This window comes from Geotrypetes seraphini, chromosome 6, assembly GCF_902459505.1.
Source record: "Geotrypetes seraphini chromosome 6, aGeoSer1.1, whole genome shotgun sequence".
NCBI classification, from domain to species: domain Eukaryota; kingdom Metazoa; phylum Chordata; class Amphibia; order Gymnophiona; family Dermophiidae; genus Geotrypetes; species Geotrypetes seraphini.
Window position 1 is genome coordinate 227,579,143 of NC_047089.1, and position 19,205 is coordinate 227,598,347.

The window sequence follows — 19,205 nt, forward strand, 5'->3', positions numbered from 1 at the left end:
CTGTATTTTCGCAGCATAGATGAACCAATATAGCCTCATTTTGGAAACAATCTCCCCTGGAGGCAAAGGAAACTCTGCTGTTTAATTTAGGGATTTTTTTTTTTTTAGAACCATTTTTCCACTGAATTTTAGTATTTGAGTGATGCTGGACTGTCAGCACTAAAAAGAGAAAGTGCTCCATTTATCCACAGCTCAGCATTGGCAGTGGTAGAGCCAGCTGCTTCCATATTGCTTATGAACCTGGCGCTTGAGAAACGATACTGAAAATGAAAAGTAGTAAGGCAAGTCAGTCTCCCTGGCCTCTCTCAAAGCCCGATTTTAATCTCTATCCTCGCACTTTTCCTGAAGCCTGTACCTTCTTAACTTTAGATCCTTTCTCTGAAATGCAACAGAGCATTGAGTTCAAAAAGGCGATTGTGTAAGGTTTCTTAGTGCACCTTGTTATTTGTGGTCTTATATCCCACCAAATCCTCTGAAGGTGGAGTTCGATTGATTTAATTTATTGTTCTTGATATACTGTTAGGACATAAGTATTAAGCGGTTTACAATGGTGTGGCCAGACAATCAATTTTGGACGGGTCTGAATCTCTCTTTCCCTCTAGGGTAGAGCTTCTGTCTCTGCACCCAGAGGCTGTGAATAGAGAATGACACGGGGACAGATTGATTTCCTGTCCCCGCGGGAACTCATTGTCCCATTCCGTGAGCTCTTTTCCTGTCCCTGCCCCATTCCTGCAAGCTCCGTCCTCATCTGCACAAACCTCAAACACATTAAGTATTTGAGGCTTGTGCGGTTAAGGCAGAGTTTACAGGAATGGGGCAGGGACAGTGACAAAACTCACTGGGACGGGACGGGGAAATTGAGTTCCTGCCAATTTATTTTTTTATGCAGTAGTTATCCTAACTTAAGCAATCAAAGTTTTGTTACTGTTTGGATCTTCTTCTCTTTGCGAACTTGGGTTTTTAGCTCTGACAGATATTAAATTGAAAAAAAGAGAGCGACTGCAGATGGTGGATGATGAAATGCTTGTTTGCTTGTCGACTTATCGAGCTGCATTTTGAGTTAATTTGCACTCAGAAACGAGCACATCCATCGCATTGATTAGCAATTCTATTCTATCCACTTTAGTTTCACCATTGTTACAATTACCCATACAAAGCTTAAAGAACTTTAAATAAATAACTCAAATTTAGCTTTTTGTTGGTTTTGCAATTTTATCATTTCATTTATAATATGCTGCGAAAAACATTTGCTCCGTTTAGTCTGCCAGAGCCAAAAGAAAAATGTTTGAGAGACAGAGCTAAATGCTAAGAAATCCAATGAGCTTCTTATCATTTAGTGCAGGGCTAGGGAACTCCGGTCCTCGAGAGCCATAGTCCAGTCGGGTTTTCAGGATTTCCCCAATGAATATGCATTGAAAGCAGTGCATGCAAATAGATCTCCTGCATATTCATTGGGGAAATCCTGAAAACCCGACTGGAATACGGCTCTCGAGGACCGGAGTTCCCTACCCCTGAAGTAGGGTATAGAAGGGATTAAAGAGGGCAATTTTAAATTGATTGAAGCTGAAAGGAAGTGGGATGCTTAGCAGCTTTTATACATCCTCCTAGGGCAGGGGTAGGCAATTCCGGTCCTCGAGAGCCAGGTCATGTTTTCAGGATCTCCACCATGAATATGTATGAGATGGATTTGCATGCACTGCCTCCTTGAAATGCAAATCTATCTCATGCATATTTATTGTGGATATCCTGAAAACCTGACTGGAATACGGCTCTTGAGGACCGGAGTTCCCTACCCCTGATTTAGTGCATGATAAGCTTTAGTAAAAGGACCCCTTTGTGTTTCACAGAATATTAGTTATTTTTTATTTCAGGTTATTGAGGACCCATATTAATTTGGTCTACATAGAGGGAATGGAACACTAGGGGCTCCTTTTACAAAGGCGCGCCAGAGGTTTAATGCGCGTAATACTGCGTGCTAAACCGCCGGCCGCGCTAGCCGCTACCGCCTCCTCTTGAGCAGGCGGTAGTTTTTAGGCCTGCGCGGGGGTTAGCGCGTGATGAAAAGTCACGCGCGTTAATCCCGCTAGTGCGGCTTAATAAAAGGAGCCCTAGATTCTGTCACATTTTACCATTTATTTTCAAACAAATGCTCATCCCTGTTCCCTTCATCAGATAGATGAGGTGTATAATCGGAAAACTGGAACAAGAGTGGCTTATATTTTGATTGACCCAGAGTTTCCAAAATGATGAATCAGTGCTCAAGAAATTCTGTTTCCTTAGCAACCCACAAGATTTTAATGTAGGTAATTACAGCATAATTCATACTGTTTTATGAGAGAAAATAAAGCAGTGGGCAATGCATTTTCTGTTTGCTGTTTCTAGTTAAAGACCCTTTGAATTCTAAGCACTCAACTCTCCTTCAGCGCATTTATCAGCAGGAAATGCCCTTTTCCAGTGGTCCATAACTAAAAAATAAAGCTCTGTAGGATGTTGCTACTGCTTTTTTTTTTTAGTTAAACAATTTTTATTGAATGATTTTCAAGAAGAAACATTACTAACCTCATAAAATACAAGTTATAGCCAGATCCCCATTTGAACATTACAGTATACATGTGGAGGGGCATAATAAAAAAAAACGTCTAAGTCCCCTTTTGGCCTAAGGTCTTAAACGTTGAAAGTAGAAGCAGGGAAAATGTCCATAATCAAAAATAACGTCCAAATGGAGGTTTGTTTTGATAATGGCCTGCCTCTACATTCAGCTGTTTAAATGCCCAGACCACCACTACGTCTACACTTATACCCCATAATGAACCAAAAAAACACCTAAGCCCCAAACATCCAACACAAGGGCTTTTAGGTGAAGGAGGAGCCAATCCTTTGACTAAAAGCTGGATTCTGTAACCGGTGTCTGTCAAAAACAACACCGGTTACAGAATCAAACCTCCCCCCACGACATCGGGGCAAGAGGGAATCCAAGCCCTCCTGCCCCGCTGCACCCCCGAACCCCCAATGAAGATCAGGGCAAGAGGGAGCCCAAGCCCTCTTGCCCCACGATCTACAACCCCCCCCCCCCCGAGTCCGATCCGGGGGGAGGGGGGACCCATGTTCTGGTTGGCCCAGGCGCCTTAGGCCCCACCTGTGGGCAGGGTTTCAGCCGCCTGGGCCAATCCGGCCCCATTCCGGAACCGGCTGATATGCGGGATGGGCGGGCTTGTCACCCGTCCATCTGTCCAACATTTAACAGGTATGGGGGGTTGGGATTGGGGGTGGGGGGGTCGTGGGGTTGGCGGGTGGTCGCGGGTCAGCTGGGGAAGCCGATTGGGGGTTCGGGAGGGGCGGTCATGGGGGGGGTTGTGTCAAGGGCCTAGGATCCCTCCTGCCCGTATTGTGGTAAGGGGTCCGCCTGGGCAGGAGGGGTTGGGCTCCCTCCTGGCCGGATTGGACTCGGGGGGGGGGGGGGTTTGGGTATCGCGGGGCAGGAGGGCTTGGGTTCCCTCCTGCCCTGAACGTAATCGGGGGGGTTGGGAATCACAGGACAAGAGGGCTTGGGCTCCCTCTTGCCCCGATCTTCATTGGGGGTTCGGGGGTGCCGCGGGGCAAGAGGGCTTGGACTCCCTCTTGCCCCGATGTTGTCGGGGGGGGGGGGGGTGATATATCGCGGCAGGAGAGATGCCTCATCTCCCCTACCACGATGCCATCACTCCTCTACCCGAACTGCCACGACCCACGGCAGGAGAGATAGGGCATATAACAATCAAATACACAAACCCTTTCCTTACAATATACGGTAATCTTTCTAGCCCACCATAATGGAGGAGTTACTAAACATTTTACATAATATTACAAAGAAAATATTTAACTCAGAATAAACTTGAGTTAGGCCTTCTTATGTGCTGTATTTACTTTAACTCGTAATAAAGATCAGCATTTATTTTTTAGCCTCCTTATCCTTGCTTTGTTCCTGTTTACTTAAAAATTGTTGCAGGTGCAAAGGATCCCAAAATATAAATTATTTTGGTTGAAATTTAATAATGCACTTGCAAGGAAACTCTAAGAAAAATACAGCATTCAAAGCTAATACCTGAGATTTTTTTTTTTTTTTTAAATATCATGTTTATTGAGACAAAAGGCATCCAGCAAACAAGTACAAAAACACCAGGTAACAAAGCAAACAATGCATCCAACAAGAGCAAATTGGTACAAGTAAGAAAGTGGCTCACAAAGGTACAGAGCAGAGCTGCCTCATAACCACATCAGAAATAAAGTGGAGTGAGAAAAGCAACCTGCCAGCCAGGGGCCCCTGTCCATTTTAAGGAAAGAGAAAAACAACCAGAATCCCCAAACGATTCAAAACAAACTCACTTCATCCAATCAGAGCAGCCGCACACCAAACTAAACACACCCATACACCCCATAACACAACCGTACACTCACACACACCAGTACACATACATACAGTCACACTCTCTCCGCCAGGGAACACCTAACCGAGCCAAGTAAGTAAGTAAGCATGGGGCCTTATAAAATGTCCAGCGGATATGCGGCCCGAAACAGAAAGAGAAAATACACAAGTCTACAGGCCGCATAAAGGAGGACAACATAGAACCAAGAACCCACCCTCAAGTTAAACAAGAAATGAAAGAACAAAAGCCCAACTAAAACAGCTGGGAAACTAAACAATCCGGCATGTAGAAACAGACAAAAACATTTAAACATTAGAGTACAAGAACTGCTGCCAGAGGGTACAGTAAAGCTTCCATAGGACCTGTGGGCGTGGGGAATAGGTGTCCAACTCAAAGCGGGCCTGCTGTTTCATCATAGCTGTCCACATGTTGTACGGGAGAGCCTCCTCGGAGATCCAGTATTTAAGGACAAGTCTTTTCCCCACAAGAATAGCGTGTAAGACAAATTTCTGGGCGGGCGAGTCCAAGCCATGGTGCTGAAGATCTTGAACATCTCCCAAAAGCAAAGCAGTTGTATTCCAGGGCACCGGTCTGTGCAGGAGAGCAGCAAGACACCACTGTACAGAGTCCCATAGAGTCAATTTCAGGCAGGTGAAAAAGGAATGAATAAAAGTACCCCTGTGAGTTTTACATCTAATACATTTATCGTCTGGCCATAACCCCATGACATGCCCTCGAGCCTGTGTAATATATGAGCGGTGCAGGAGTTTGTATTGAGTCTCCTGCAGGGTCACCGCTGTCACATGAAGATAAAGTGTTTGGAAGAGAAGCCTAATATCATGGACGGAGACATTAATACCTGAGATTTTAAGAAATTATTTTCTTCAATATTGTATTGCTCTAGCAATATCAGGAAATATTGATACGAGATCAGTACAGAATTTCATAGTTCTATTCTTAAATATAATCTCATTATCAAATTTTTATCCAATTCACTTAAACAAGTGATCAAGAGAGTAGACCTAGTTAATATAGTATCTTGGGAATCCTCCAAGAAATTTGTTAAATCAAGCTCTGTAGATACTAATAGGTCTGTCCCTTGATCAGATGTTACCTTCTTTTTCTGAGGTATATAATAACAATTCAATATTTGTAAAGACTCTGCATTTCTTAATCCTAATACCGTATATACTCGAATGTTAAGTCGATTTGAATATAAGTCGAGACCTCCTTTTTCCCCCTAAAAAGGAGGAAAAATGGTTGACTCGAATATAAGCCAGGCGGCTTAATATTCAAGTGCCCTGCCCTGTCAGGCTCTGCACCCAGCTCCCTTTCTGCCAGGCATTGCCCCCAGCACTCTTCCCTCCCTCCCCTGTCAGGCATAGCACCCAGCTCCCTTTCTGTCAGGCACAGCTCCCAGCCCCTTCCTTCCTTCCCTCCCTCTCCTGTCAGGCATTGCACCCAGCCCCCTTCCTTCCTTCCCTCCCTCTCCTGTCAGGCATTGCACCCAGCTCCCTTTCTGTCAGGCACAGCTCCCAGCACCCTTCCCCCCCTCCCCTGTCAGGCATTGCACCCAGCCCCCTTCCTTCCTTCCCTCCCTCCCCTGTCAGGCATTGCACCCAGCCCCCTTCCTTCCTTCCTTCCCTCCCTCTCCTGTCAGGCATAGCACCCAGCTCACTTTCTGCCAGGCATTGCCCCCAGCACTCTTCCCTCCCTCCCTCCCCTGTCAGGCATAGCACCCAGCCCCCTTCCTTCCTTCCCTCCCTCTCCTGTCAGGCATTGCACCCAGCACCCTTCCCTCCCTCCCCTGTCAGGCATTGCACCCAGCCCCCTTCCTTCATTCCCTCCCCTGTAAGGCATTGCACCCAGTCCCCTTCCTTCCTTCCCTCCCCTGTAAGGCATTGCACCCAGCCCCCTTCCTTCCTTCCCTCCCTCTCCTGTCAGGCATTGCACCCAGCCCCCTTCCTTCCTTCCATCCCCTGTCAGGCATTGCACCCAGCCCCCTTCCTTCCTTCCCTCCCCTGTCAGGCATTTCACCCAGCCCCCTTCCTTCCTTCCCTCCCTCCTCTGTCAGGTATTGCACCCAGCCCTCCTCCTTCCTTCCCTCCCCTGTCAGGCATTGCATCCAGCCCCCTTCCTTCCTTCCCTCCCTCTCCTGTCAGGCATTGCACCCAGCCCCCTTCCTTCCTTCCTACCCTCTCCTGTCAGGCATTGCACCCAGCCCCCTTCCTTCCTTCCTTTCCTCCCTCCTCTGTCAGACATTGCACCCAGCCTCCTTCCTTTCTTCCCTCCCTCCTCTGTCAGGTATTGCACCCAGCCCCCTTCCTTCCTTCCCTCCCTCTCCTGTCAGGCATTGCACCCAGCCCCCTTCCTTCCTTCCCTCCCTCCCCTGTCAGGCATTGCACCCAGCCCCCTTCCTTCCTTCCCTCCCCTGTCAGGCATTGCACCCAGCCCCCTTCCTTCCCTCCCCCATCAGACTCTGCACCCTCCCTACCTTCCAGGCTCTGCAGCCTACCGCCCTCCCTGTCCTAGCCTCAGGTTCATACCTCTACTGATGATCGTCGGTGAAGTTGCAGTGGGCAGGAGCGAACTTTCCAAGTTCCTGCCCTGCTGTTAACTGGCTGCCTGTGAGCGTCTTTGACTGCTGAGTAGAAGCCCAAGCAGGCGCGCAATTTTGCGCTGCTGCTCAGTGCTGAGCAGCTTCCTTATTGGACCCCCATTTTTAGGCCAATTTTTTGGCCCAAAAATCCCAGTTTATATTCAAGTATATACCTTTTTAAAGTATTTTCTAAGCAAAATTTCAGCTGACATCAAAAGGGTCTTTTTTTTTTTTTTAATTCTTTATTCATTTTCAATCTTACAAGTGTACAAACATTAAAACAAAACAGTTAAACACATCACTTGACAATCTTTCTATTTTATCTTATAATACATAAAATTACCACCCTCCCCTCCCATCATTCCCTCTATTATTTTCCCAATATGAATAATAAAATATAAAGCCCCCCTTCCTAACATTAGATGGTGTATATTTCAAGTTTCAAGTTTATTAGCTTTTTATATACCGCCTATCAAGATTATCTAAACGGTTTAACAATCAGGTACTCAAGCATTTTCCCTCTCTGTCCCGGTGGGCTCACAATCTATCTAACGTACCTGGGGCTATGAGGATTAAGTGACTTGCCCAGGGTCACAAGGAGCAACTCCAGAGTGCTGAGGCTGTAGATCCAACCACTGCGCCACACACTCCTCCCAATAGAAAATGGTATTTACTCATTACAATAAGAAGTTAATGGCTCCCAAATTTTATTAAAATTCTTATAGTTCCCTGTATAGCTATTGTTCTTTCCATTTTATATATGTGACATAATGAGTTCCACCAGAAATTATAATTGAGTCTACTACAGTTTTTCCCAATTACTTGTGATATGCTGAATGGCGACTCCTGTCATTATCAATAAAAGTTTATTGTTATGTGATGATATTTGGCTCTTTTTCCTCATAGACATACCAAATAGTATTGTATCATAAGATAATGCCACATGCTTTTCCAATAAACAATTTACTTGATCCCAAATTGAGTTCCAAAAGGCTAAGATAAAGGGACAATAAAACAAAAGATGATCTAAAGTCCCTACTTCAAGATTACAGTGCCAGCATCTATTAGACTTTGAACTGTTTAACTTTTATAATCTAACTGGGGTCCAAAACGCTCTATGCAGAAGAAAAAACCATTTGTCTCATAGATGCAGACACTACATCTCATCCTCCAAGACCAAATTTGTGGCCATTGAGATGCTGAAATTTGATACTTAATTTCAATGCTCCAAATATCTCTAAGACCAGTTTTGGGTTTCTTTTTAACAGATTCACTTATAATTTTATACCACTGTGCGGCCTGGTGTCCCAGAAAGTCCGCCTGAAAGCATAGAAATTCCAGACTATATTGCGTATTCAGATTTTTCCATTCAGGGAACTCTACCTGAATGGCCTGCTTCAGTTGCAGCCACCTAAAACTTTGTGATTTATTAAGACCATATTTATGCTGCAACTGTGAAAAATCAAGCAGTTTACCATTTAAAATAACATCATTTAAAGTCCTTATATCTGCAATCATCCAATGCTTCCAGATGATCTTAAATCCGTCAATTTGAATCTTGGGGTTTAGCCATATGGTTTGATTTGTTGATTTACTAATAGGAATATTTGTTAGATTTCTGACAAATCGTAAAGTTTTCCATGTGTCCAATAAAATTCTGTTATCTTTATACAGTCTAGACATCTTGATACTAAGGACATGACAAAGATGTAAAGGAAACATGAGTCGCCATTCCAAATATAACCAATCTGGGGTGTAATCAATGAGCTCAGGGAGGACCCAATACATACCTTGGCGTAAAATATAGGCTTGATGATACCTATAAAAGTCTGGAAAATTTACCCCGCCCTCCTTAATTGGTTTTTGTAAAGATACTAGAGCGATTCTAGCCAAACAAATTTTGTAAGAATAGAATTCAATTTTTTATAAAAAGACCCCTGAAAAAAAACTGGTATCATTCCCATTGGATAACAAACTACAGGCAATATCATCATTTTAACAGTTTGAACTCTCCCCCACCAAGATAAATGCAAAGGATTCCACTGCTCACACATTTCTGTTACCTTTTTTAATATAAATTTTTCATTCACTTTCACCGTATCTTCCAGTGTGTTTTTAATCCAAATACCTAAATATTTTAGTCCATCTTCCTTCCATACAAATGAGAATGTATCAAACAAACATTTTATACAATGTACATTAAGTGGAAGAATTTCAGATTTACTCCAATTTATCTTATATCCTGAGAATTTTCCAAATTTTTCTATCAATTCCAACAAACATGGAATGGTGATTCTTGGATTTCTCAAATGAAGTAATTATATTCCCAATCTTTACAGGGAATACCCTGTATCCCCTTTGCTTGTTGAATAGCTATTAATAAGGGTTCTAAAACAATATCAAAGAGCAAAGGAGATAGTGGACAACCCTGCCTAACTCCCCTATGCAAATTAAAATGTTCTGATAAATTATTATTAATATATAATCTTGCCATAGGGGAGCTATACAAAGTTTGAATCATTTGTATAAATCCCGAACCTATACCAAACCAATCCAATGCTTGATACATGAATGTCCATTCCACTCTATCAAAGGCTTTCTCTGCATCTAAAGAAACCATAAAAGCTGGTCATGTCTTTTGTTAAATTTAATGTGTGAAAAGCCAGTTTGGTATTATTAGATGAATGTCTGTTCGCAACAAATCCAGTTTGATGCACATCAATGATAAAAGGGAGAGCCTTAGCCAACCGCATTGCCAATGCTTTAATAATCTACCATCCACATTAATTAAAGAAACCAAAGTAGGATCTTCATTTGGCTTTAGCAAAACAATAGTCAAGGATTCTGCCATAGTACCTGTAATGCAACCTTTACTTAGTTGAGACTGATATAAATTTAATAATTGGGGTAATAGAGAAGTTTGAAATGATTTATAAAACTCCACTGTAAAACCAACTCTAAGAGATTTCAATGCTGTCTCTAAGTCTTTTAATGATATAGGCTATTCTAAACTTTTTTTTATGTGATGAGGAATTTTTGGACTATCAATAAGTTTTAAAAATTCTAAACCATCTTTTATTTTATCAGCATAAGACTGGGAAGAATATAGGTCTTTATAAAAATTGACTTAAAATAATTTCAATCTGAGTGTGTGTATTTCCATTTTCATCCTTTATTGCTATAATTTTTGTTCTTCTTTTCTTTGCTTTAAGATAGTTTGCCAGTATTCTTCCCGCCTTATTTGAATTTCCATAATACAGGGTTTGCTGGGAAAATAAATCTTTCCTTACTAATTTTGAAGATAACTCATTATATTTACCGTTTGCTTTTAAAAGAGCCTGTAAAGTGTCTTGTTCCCATTTATCAATTAATTTAGATTCCAAATGTTTATTTCTTTTTCCAAACTAGAAAATTGTTTTCCAAGTTGTTTTTTAATATATGCAGAATATGAAATAATATTACCTCTTATAGTAGCTTTAAATGCATCCCATAATATTTATTTGCTAATATCTTCTGAAGTGTTTATTTGAAAAAATCCAATTATCTTCAATTTAAACTCTTCAAGGAAGATTGAATCCGCAACCAATGTATTATCAAACCTCCATATTGATCTATTTTTATCCTTATCTTCAAGTTTAAAATCAATCCACACCCCTCCATGATCAGATAAAATAATTGGATCAATGGAAGCTTGTGTCACTTGTTGTACCAGTGAATTTGATACAAAAATATAATCTATTCTTGAACAAAAAGAAAATTCCTGATCATTAAAATGGGTTTTAGGAAAATTAACAAAGCAGAGATTTTTTGATCGAGCTATATTTTCCATTTGTTCAAACTTTGAATGGATATAATACATGAATCTTTAAACTAAAGTAAACTAAACCTTAAGTTTGTATACCGCATCATCTCCATAAAGATAGAGCTCGGCACGGTTTACAGGTAAATTCAATAAATGAGGGAAGGACATAATAAGAAATTAGAGGTTATGAAGAGGATAGCTAGCTTTACATTTTAAATAGATAGCTTTATGTTTTGGAGAAAAGCCAGGTTTTCAGATGCCTTCGGAATAATTGGAATGAGCCTAGGTTCAGCAGTATAGAAACCTGTGACTCCATTGTCATTGTTCTATTATCCAATAGTAGTAAATTAGAATCAACATTCTCGAATTTTTTTTACATCTGACAAAAAATCTGAAGATTGTTTAATTGCTGATCTTAATAATCCCTCCATCCTCATAGTTCCTTGCAATAAATCCTTCAAACTAATGTCCTTAGGTTCCTCAGGTGGACTCTGCTCACCCCCACTACCCTCCAATACAGAAATAGCTTTAGGCAATAAGGTAAATTGCAATTTTGAGGTACTGGGTGATTTTGGAGATCCATCTGAGGCTGCTATAGGTTCTGAATTAGGTCCTATAGCAATCCATAATAATAAAAGGCTAAGCGCGCATGCACTTTTCAAAAATCGTGATTCCTGGTGGCGTGAGGTGTGCTTCTGTATCACACCTCACGGCGCCTGCGCTAGCTGGAGGCGCGTGTTCCAGAGACTCCTCCCTCCCGCTGCTCTTCAAAGCGGCCTGCTGAGGTTCACCAGCCGCTGTAGCGAACCTCGCAGGCCGCTCTCCACCTTCCCGATGCAGATAAAAAAGGAAATCCAGGTAGGACGGAGGCTGCGATCGGCAGCGACTGCTGCTACTCCTCCAGCCGCCTAGCTTCTCTCCGCCGGCCCCGGACGGCAGCCCCCTCCACCCCATCCTGATCATGAGGGAGACCGTGCAAGGGGAAGGGGAAAGGGAGGAAGTGTCTCTAGCACCCGTTAATGTAACGGGCTTAAAGAGCTAGTATACACATAATTTATATGTTCTCTAAGCAATAAGAATCTCAACAAGTGTCAAATTTTCTGAAAATGCTTCATTCGATCATATTTCACTGCTGCAATCTCCTCCTATTTCCGCACCAGACATACAGCATTCCATCATGCACACATCGAAAGTTCAGATGTATTCTTCCAGTTGCCCAAGATATGCTGGATTGCCATTCCCATCAATATATTGAATAATCTAGGCTCATATTTATTTAAAATGTTAAGAGCTACAGGCCGTAAGATGACAATTTTATATGAAAGGGAAGTGTGAAATTGGAAAATAAGTCATTTTTCCCAAACTGACAGTCAGAATTGATGTACAAAGGGGCTACTGCTTCGTATTTTGCAGGTGGCAGATCTATCCATGGGAGATTTACTTTTGCATACAACAGTGACCTGGCTTAACCCCCCTGCATCGCTGGGGAAGGGGAAAAAGGAACCCGAGCTGGCAGCATTTGGTATGTTGATCAAAAATTAAAATGCTCATTGATATAGGCCACAAGAGACTCTTTGGAACTACACAGTATGAGGCAACTTCTTTGCTATCTTTAATTTCTGAAGTAACAGATGCAGCGGTTATGCAAACCTCTCCTCCTCTAGAGCGTCTATAAAATAGGCTTCATTTCTCCAGTTCATGAACTATTAAGAAATGATGGAGAAGCAAAGTCAAGTTTGTTGATTCCTTTTGGTGTGAAAGTTTGGATTTCTCTCTCAGTCAGAACTTGATTGAGTGCCATATGTTTAGCTGGATATCTTCAGTAAAATATTCATCAGAATCGAAGCAATTAGGGGAAGGAATTTTTAGCTCATGCCTCGCTTCAGTTATAGCTCTCAAATGGGACCGTGCTCAAAAGATTTGCGGTAGAGGGAACTCTATGGTGAATCCAGCACTGAAGAATTGGCGCGGCAAGCTCAAAATTCTTGAGCATGCAAATTCATGCCACGTTAAAATTGTGGCAGTAATTTTTTTCTCATTACTCTGAACTGATTGGCTCAGGCACTGACAGGAAAGTCATTAAAAGTATGCCACAGCATGCCAGCCCCTGTCCTAAGCCCAAACAGAGCCACTCAGGCCAAGCCTGACCCCCTAACTGCCACGGGTCCTGGTGTTCTAGTGCAGTGGTTCCCAACCCTGTCCTGGAGGACCACCAGGCCAATCGGGTTTTCAGGCTAGCCCTAGTGAATATGCATGGAGCAGATTTGCATGCCTGTCACTTCCATTATATGCAAATCTCCCTCATGCATATTCATTAGGGCTAGCCTGAAAACCCGATTGGCCTGGTGGTCCTCCAGGACAGGGTTGGGAACCACTGTTCTAGTGGATTGCCAAATCCCACTCAAATGACCATTCCTGACTCACCGGCCGAGCCGGGTCAGGCCCCTAACTATCACTGCCCTTGTGGAGATGTTATTGAAACTTGTGAGCAGTAGAAGATAGTCAGAGGGTTAATTAGAGCCACCACTGTCCCCTAGGTTTTAATAGTAAAGAACACTGCAAAATAATTTACACTATATAAGTAATACAGATCTTTGATAAATGTTATGTTTTCTCATCCTCTAGTATTCAAGACTGCCCTGGTCTTTATATTTAAGGACAGCTCTAAACAGAGGAAGAAACTTGTAAGTTGTCTTGTTATCAATTCATAGTGGGGTGGGGGGCTAATTTTATAAAGGTCTTACAAACAGAAAATGTACATTTTTATAAAAATGATATGATCATTTGCATGTGTTTATGTATAGTATACTATCGGCCTCTTTTACAAAGCCGCACGACAACAGCCCCGAAGCCCTTTAAATCTCTATAGGCATTGGGGCCGTTAGCGCAGCCGCTAGTGCGGCTTTGTAAAAGAGGCCGTATATGTATCGGCAAGATGGCATGCACTCATACGTCCACATGTCCAGGGAAATCCAGACATCTGGTAACCCTAAGTTTATATGGTAAAAGAGTACGCCAAATAAAAGGGAGGAGAGTGTGGTGCAGTGGTTAGAGCTACAGCCTCAGCACCCTGAGGTTGTGGGTTCAAACCCCACGCTACTCCCTGTGACCTTGGGCAAGTCACTTAATCCTCCACTGCCCCAGGTACATTAGATAGAGTGTACTGTGAGCCCACCAGGACAGATAGGGAAAATGCTTGAGTACCTGAATGTAAACTGCTTAGGCCATAAGTGGTACATAAAATAGTAAAATAAATAAATAAAAGCTTTTGATACAAAGGTTTAGTGGGAATTTAAGTCTGTAAATCTGGGTGATAAACTCCTTAGGAATTAGCCTCTCTGTGGTGATGTGACAGCTGTGGATTAGTCGGCCACTTTAAAAGCATTATAGCCTTTAGTTTCAGTTTTCATTAGCTGAGGTTCATGTGTGCGAAGGCTATTTTTCTTAGAGGTAAAATCTGGTCATCTGTTGTTTAAATTATTATATATTCTGACTTGTATGCTGTTTGGGTGAGTGTAAACAATTTTGTCGGTTATGTTCCCTCTAAACTGAGCAATTGCTCATATATCCTAGGAGAGTCGCTCACCGATTTACATGGTTCTTCACAAAAAATACTTGCAAGTCTAGAAAATTGTTGGGTTTTAGAACTTGTTCTGCACACAAAAATTTTTTTTAGAACATTTCGCTCAGATGAGAAAAAATTTGTACACACCTGGCCAATCCTTAGAAGGGAGTGTTGAAGATTTAGCATTTTAATCAAACTTGGGGCATGCAGATGCAGAAGCTAGATTCCATGAAAAAGGAAGCTACAGTGATTGTTGTCAAGCACAAGTACTGGTCAGTTTATACTAGAGAAATATTACAGTGGAAATTTATATAGAAATTTATATATTAGAATGGAAATATTTTAAATGGAAGTTTGTATATTAGAAAATAATTTTAGAAATATAATGCTCTTGATTGTCATCTTTCAGAGCATATAGTTCTTGCATTAAATGACATCAATGTGCGTTTTAATTCTGGATTGTGCATCGGGCTGGTATTATGTCTGCATTGTAGACCAGTGTCTGGACTCCTTTACTTTATTTTGATAAGAATCTATATCATACTTGTTTTATAACTAAATACAAAGCAAGAAACATTTCAGGACTGTGTTCTCTTGTTACTTGTGGACACTTTGTTAAGCATAAAAAGCTGGTAACCAGTGGCGTGGTAAAGGGGGCGGACCGCCCCAGGCACTGTCTTGGTGGGGGTGCTGGCACCTCTCTACCCCCCCATGCCACGCTTGCACCCTCCCTTCCCCGCCCACAAGTTGGGGTTGCTGCTCGCATCAGGAACGTTAAAGAGGCAATGAGGTACTGGGCAAGGAAGGGGCGAGGACACAAGCGGTAATGGGGGGGGGAAGGACCAGGGGGGTGACAGAGGATGGGTACCAGCGCTTGGGGCGGACCCCCCACACCCTTTACTACACCACTGCATACTGGGAACTTGGTAATAAGCTAAAGAGCTGAATTAGCCCATGTTTGCAATTTGTGAGCAGTGAGTGGCACCAACCACCAAGATTTGAAGCAGCTGGGGGGCAGGTCCCAGCGATAGACAAAGGTCAGGGTTGAAAGCCTTATAATTAGCACCACTGATCACAAGGTCTGAATTTGTGTAAATTCAACCCCTTAGCTCCTTCAGAGAGCCTGATCCACTACAAGACACTGTGTAATAGACTGAAGGAACTCAGCCTCTTGAGTATGGGCAGTGTCTCTGAGGTGACTTCTTTTCAGTACCCTTGTGGGTTATCCATTATAGACTTTTCTACATTTAAGGGGAGGTGGGAGTTATCAATATGAGCTACTTTTAAGACGGGCTATTTTAACACAGGGTCCTGTTTTATGCATTGAGACCCTGTGCTAAAATAGCATAACTTGTACTAAGTTTTAAGCATGTGAACCCTTTTTTGATACAGGTGTATTGGTTGACTATGAAGTCATATGTTCTTTTTAACACATTAGTGTTGATATTCCTGGCAATCAATTGTGGTATACCCTGGTACCTCTCGAAGGTGCTATTTACTGTCCTTGACGTCTTTTAAAGATCAGGATTGGCAATGCGCTTGTCTACAAATGAGACACAGTGTGTGAATATACTGTGAATAGGACAACAGCAATCTTAGTGGTGGGTGTGAGGATTTGGAATTATCTTTCTGTTAATTTGCCTTGGTTGTGTGGAGTTTTTGGGACCCCTTCTAGATACCGTGACATTTCCATCATATTTATATTTAATAGTAATTGCACCACCCTACCACCAGAGGGAACACAAGAGATAAATAGATAGATAGATAGCAGTATTAAATTATTCTCCTGAATTATTATCTGTATGAGGAATCTGGGATAATGTAATTACTTGCTCTCAGCTCTCACTTTTAAGACTTAGGCCCTCTTCTATCAAACTGCGATAGCAGTTTTTAGACGCAGGGGGCTGCACTGAATGGCCTGCGGTGCTCCCGATGCTAATAGGAATTCAATGAGCGTCAGGAGCAGCGCGGGCCATTCACGTGGCTCTCCGCACTAAAAACTGCTATCGCAGTTTGATAGAAGAGGGCCTTAGTTGTGGTGTTTGTCGTAATACGAGGTCTGTTCAAAAAGTTTGAGGACTGATTTATTAAAATGTATTAAACAATCTTACAACTTATTCCATTGGGTCCCCTTCAAAGTACTCCCCTTCCCTATGTATACACTTTTCCCAACGTTGCTTCCCCTTCTGGAAACAGTCCTTAAATGCATCTTCAGGAATCGCCAAAAGTCGCAGCGTTCAATTTTGCTTTATGTCTTCAATGGTGTCGAATTGCTTTCCTTTCAGCGTGGATTTAAGTTTAGGAAACAAGAAGTAAGCAAGGGCCAACTTGGGGGAGTAAGGTTGCTGGGGAAGAACTGTCATCATGCTTTTGTGCAAAATTTGCGAATTTTGATGCATTCAAAACACCTACCATGACTCACAACATGTTCCCTATAAGCCACTATCAACATTTCATAAGTTTCCGTAGCGGTCTTAGCCAATTTAAAACAGAACTTCACGCTGTAGCGCTACTTATTGAGGTTGCACTTGATGAAAAATAGCTTATCATGAAAGTACACGTTCACAAAAACTACAGTAGCTCGGAGACGAAAACAGATATCAACAAATGGAAAAAGGTTATTTATGAGGTTTCAAGCTACTCAACGCCGCCTAGCACATCTCAAAAGAACTTCCCGTTGGCATGCAAATCAAATTGTCCTGGAACTTTTTGAACAGACCTCATATATAGCCGCAGAAGCTGAAAACTTCAAATTTTTAAAAAAAAAACACTTGGTTGTCTATGCCTCTATAAGTTACTGCCCGTGTACTGATTTTTTTTAAAGATGTTACATCTCAGTAAGGCATCCCTCTGCTGGTACACACACAAACATCATAGAGGATGTTGGTTGAAAAATAAATAAACCCTGCAAGCACAATGCTGTCTTAAACCAGGTATCCCTCCTAACTAAAGGAATATTTATTTCTATTATTTAACCATTTAGGGAGGATCACACAGAGCTTCCATTTATGAGGATCGGGACCCTTTCCGGTTTCGTCATATGATTCCCACAGAAGCTCTTCAGATTCGGTCTCTCACAAGTGCAGGTAAAGATGATCTATCTCTCCTGATTGTGGTTCCCCTTTTTCCTCCTGCTTAGCTCAGTTTGAACCAAGAGTGGGGTCCTGGTGTCATCAGCATTGATTTGGAATCATTCAGGGATTTTTCTGCTATTTTAAAAAGACCCTCCCAGTGTTCCTAGTCTGATCATAGCAGCATCTGTCCTGAATTGAGAAAACATGATATAGCAGCACTAGAAAAGGTTCAAAGAAGAGTGACCAAGATGATAAAGGGGATGGAACTCTTCTCGTATGCGGAAAGACTAAAAAAGTTAGGGCTTTTCAGTTTGGAAAAGAGACGGCTGAAGGGAGATATGATTGAAGTCTACAAAATCCTGAGTGGTGTAGAATGGGTACAAGTGGATTGATTTTTCACACTGTCAAAAATTATAGACTAGGGGACACTCAATGACGTTACAGGGAAATACTTTTGAAACCAATAGGAGGAAATATTTTTTCACTCAGAGAGTAGTTAAGCTCTGGAATGCATTGCCAGAGGTTGTGATAAGAGCGGATAGAGTAGCTGGTTTTAAGAAGGGTTTGGACAATTTCCTGGAGGAAAAGTTCATAGTCTGTTACATGGGGGAAGCCACTGTTTGCCCTGGATCGGCAGCATGGAATGTTGCTACTCCTTGAGTTTTGACCAGTTACTAGGGACCTGGATTGGCCACCGTGAAAATGAGCTACTGGGCTTGATGGACCATTGGTCTGACCCAGTAATGCTATTCTTATGTTTTTAATTTAAATTCCAGTCACTAGGAGTCACCCTCAACAATGGTCATGGCCCCTCCCAATGAGTATTTTGAATCTACAGTGAAGAATGTGCAAAAGCCATGAGAACTTAAGCCCTGAACTGAAAATTAACTTTCTCCAGAACATTTGTTTAATTGACAGTTTACAAAATAATAAGTAAAATCACAGACAAACATGTAGACTATCTGGGCAGTTTCAAAGTTATTTCCTGAGTAGATACCTGAGGACTAGTAAAATAAATTTACCAGCAGAAGCAAAATTTGAATACAGTATGGATGATACCAAGATCTGCAATAGGGTAGATACCCCTGATGGTGTGGACCACATGAAGAAGGACCATGGGAAGCTTGAAAAATGATCTGGTATAATCAGGACCATCAGAAACTCTCATAGTGATGTCAATGGGAGTATATTTCACCATATATCTTCATCAGTCCAAAGTATTATATTTTGTGTTTCTTTTTGTTATTTTAAACTTTTTGTGTGTGTGTATGTAACACCCTCTATAGTGAGATTTTCTAGCAATAAAGCATCTGTATTACAAAAATTTAGAGGCCAAAGCACTTATCTGTATTCATATCCTGTTTCCAACAGTGCCATCCCAGGTCCCAAGCTCCTGGCAGAAACCCAAAGAGTAGCAGCATTCCAGAGCTCAGACTGTGATGTCATAAAGCATCATTCCACCAATGCCTAAGAGCCAACCCTCACCAGTGATGTCACAATGGCTTGATTGTCCTATACTTGGCTCACATAAAAACATAAGAATTGCCATACTGAGACAGACCACAGGTCCATCAAGCCCAGTATCCTGTTTCCAACAGTGGCCAACCCAGGTCCCAAGCACCTAGCTAGATCCCAAGTAGCAAAACAGATTCTAGCTGCTTATCCTAGGAATAAGCGGTGGCTTTTCGTGGCTATTGCTGCACGGCAGCCACTAGCACAGCTTTGTAAAGAGGGGGTAAATTAGGTGGCAGTAGGGCGGTTA

At 42.2% G+C, this 19,205-nt stretch overlaps 1 protein-coding gene across 9 annotated transcripts in view; it reads left to right on the plus strand.

Moving 5' to 3' along the window:
* Positions 1 to 19,205, plus strand: part of TIAM1 (TIAM Rac1 associated GEF 1) — a 460,276-nt gene that overhangs the window by 429,393 nt on the left and 11,678 nt on the right. For all 9 annotated transcript variants that reach the window (XM_033949522.1, XM_033949519.1, XM_033949524.1 and 6 more), the window contains 3 exons: positions 12,218 to 12,326; positions 13,430 to 13,488; positions 17,353 to 17,455. In XM_033949522.1, coding sequence (XP_033805413.1) covers positions 12,218 to 12,326; positions 13,430 to 13,488; positions 17,353 to 17,455 — 271 coding nt within the window. The remainder of the gene's footprint in view (positions 1 to 12,217; positions 12,327 to 13,429; positions 13,489 to 17,352; positions 17,456 to 19,205) is intronic.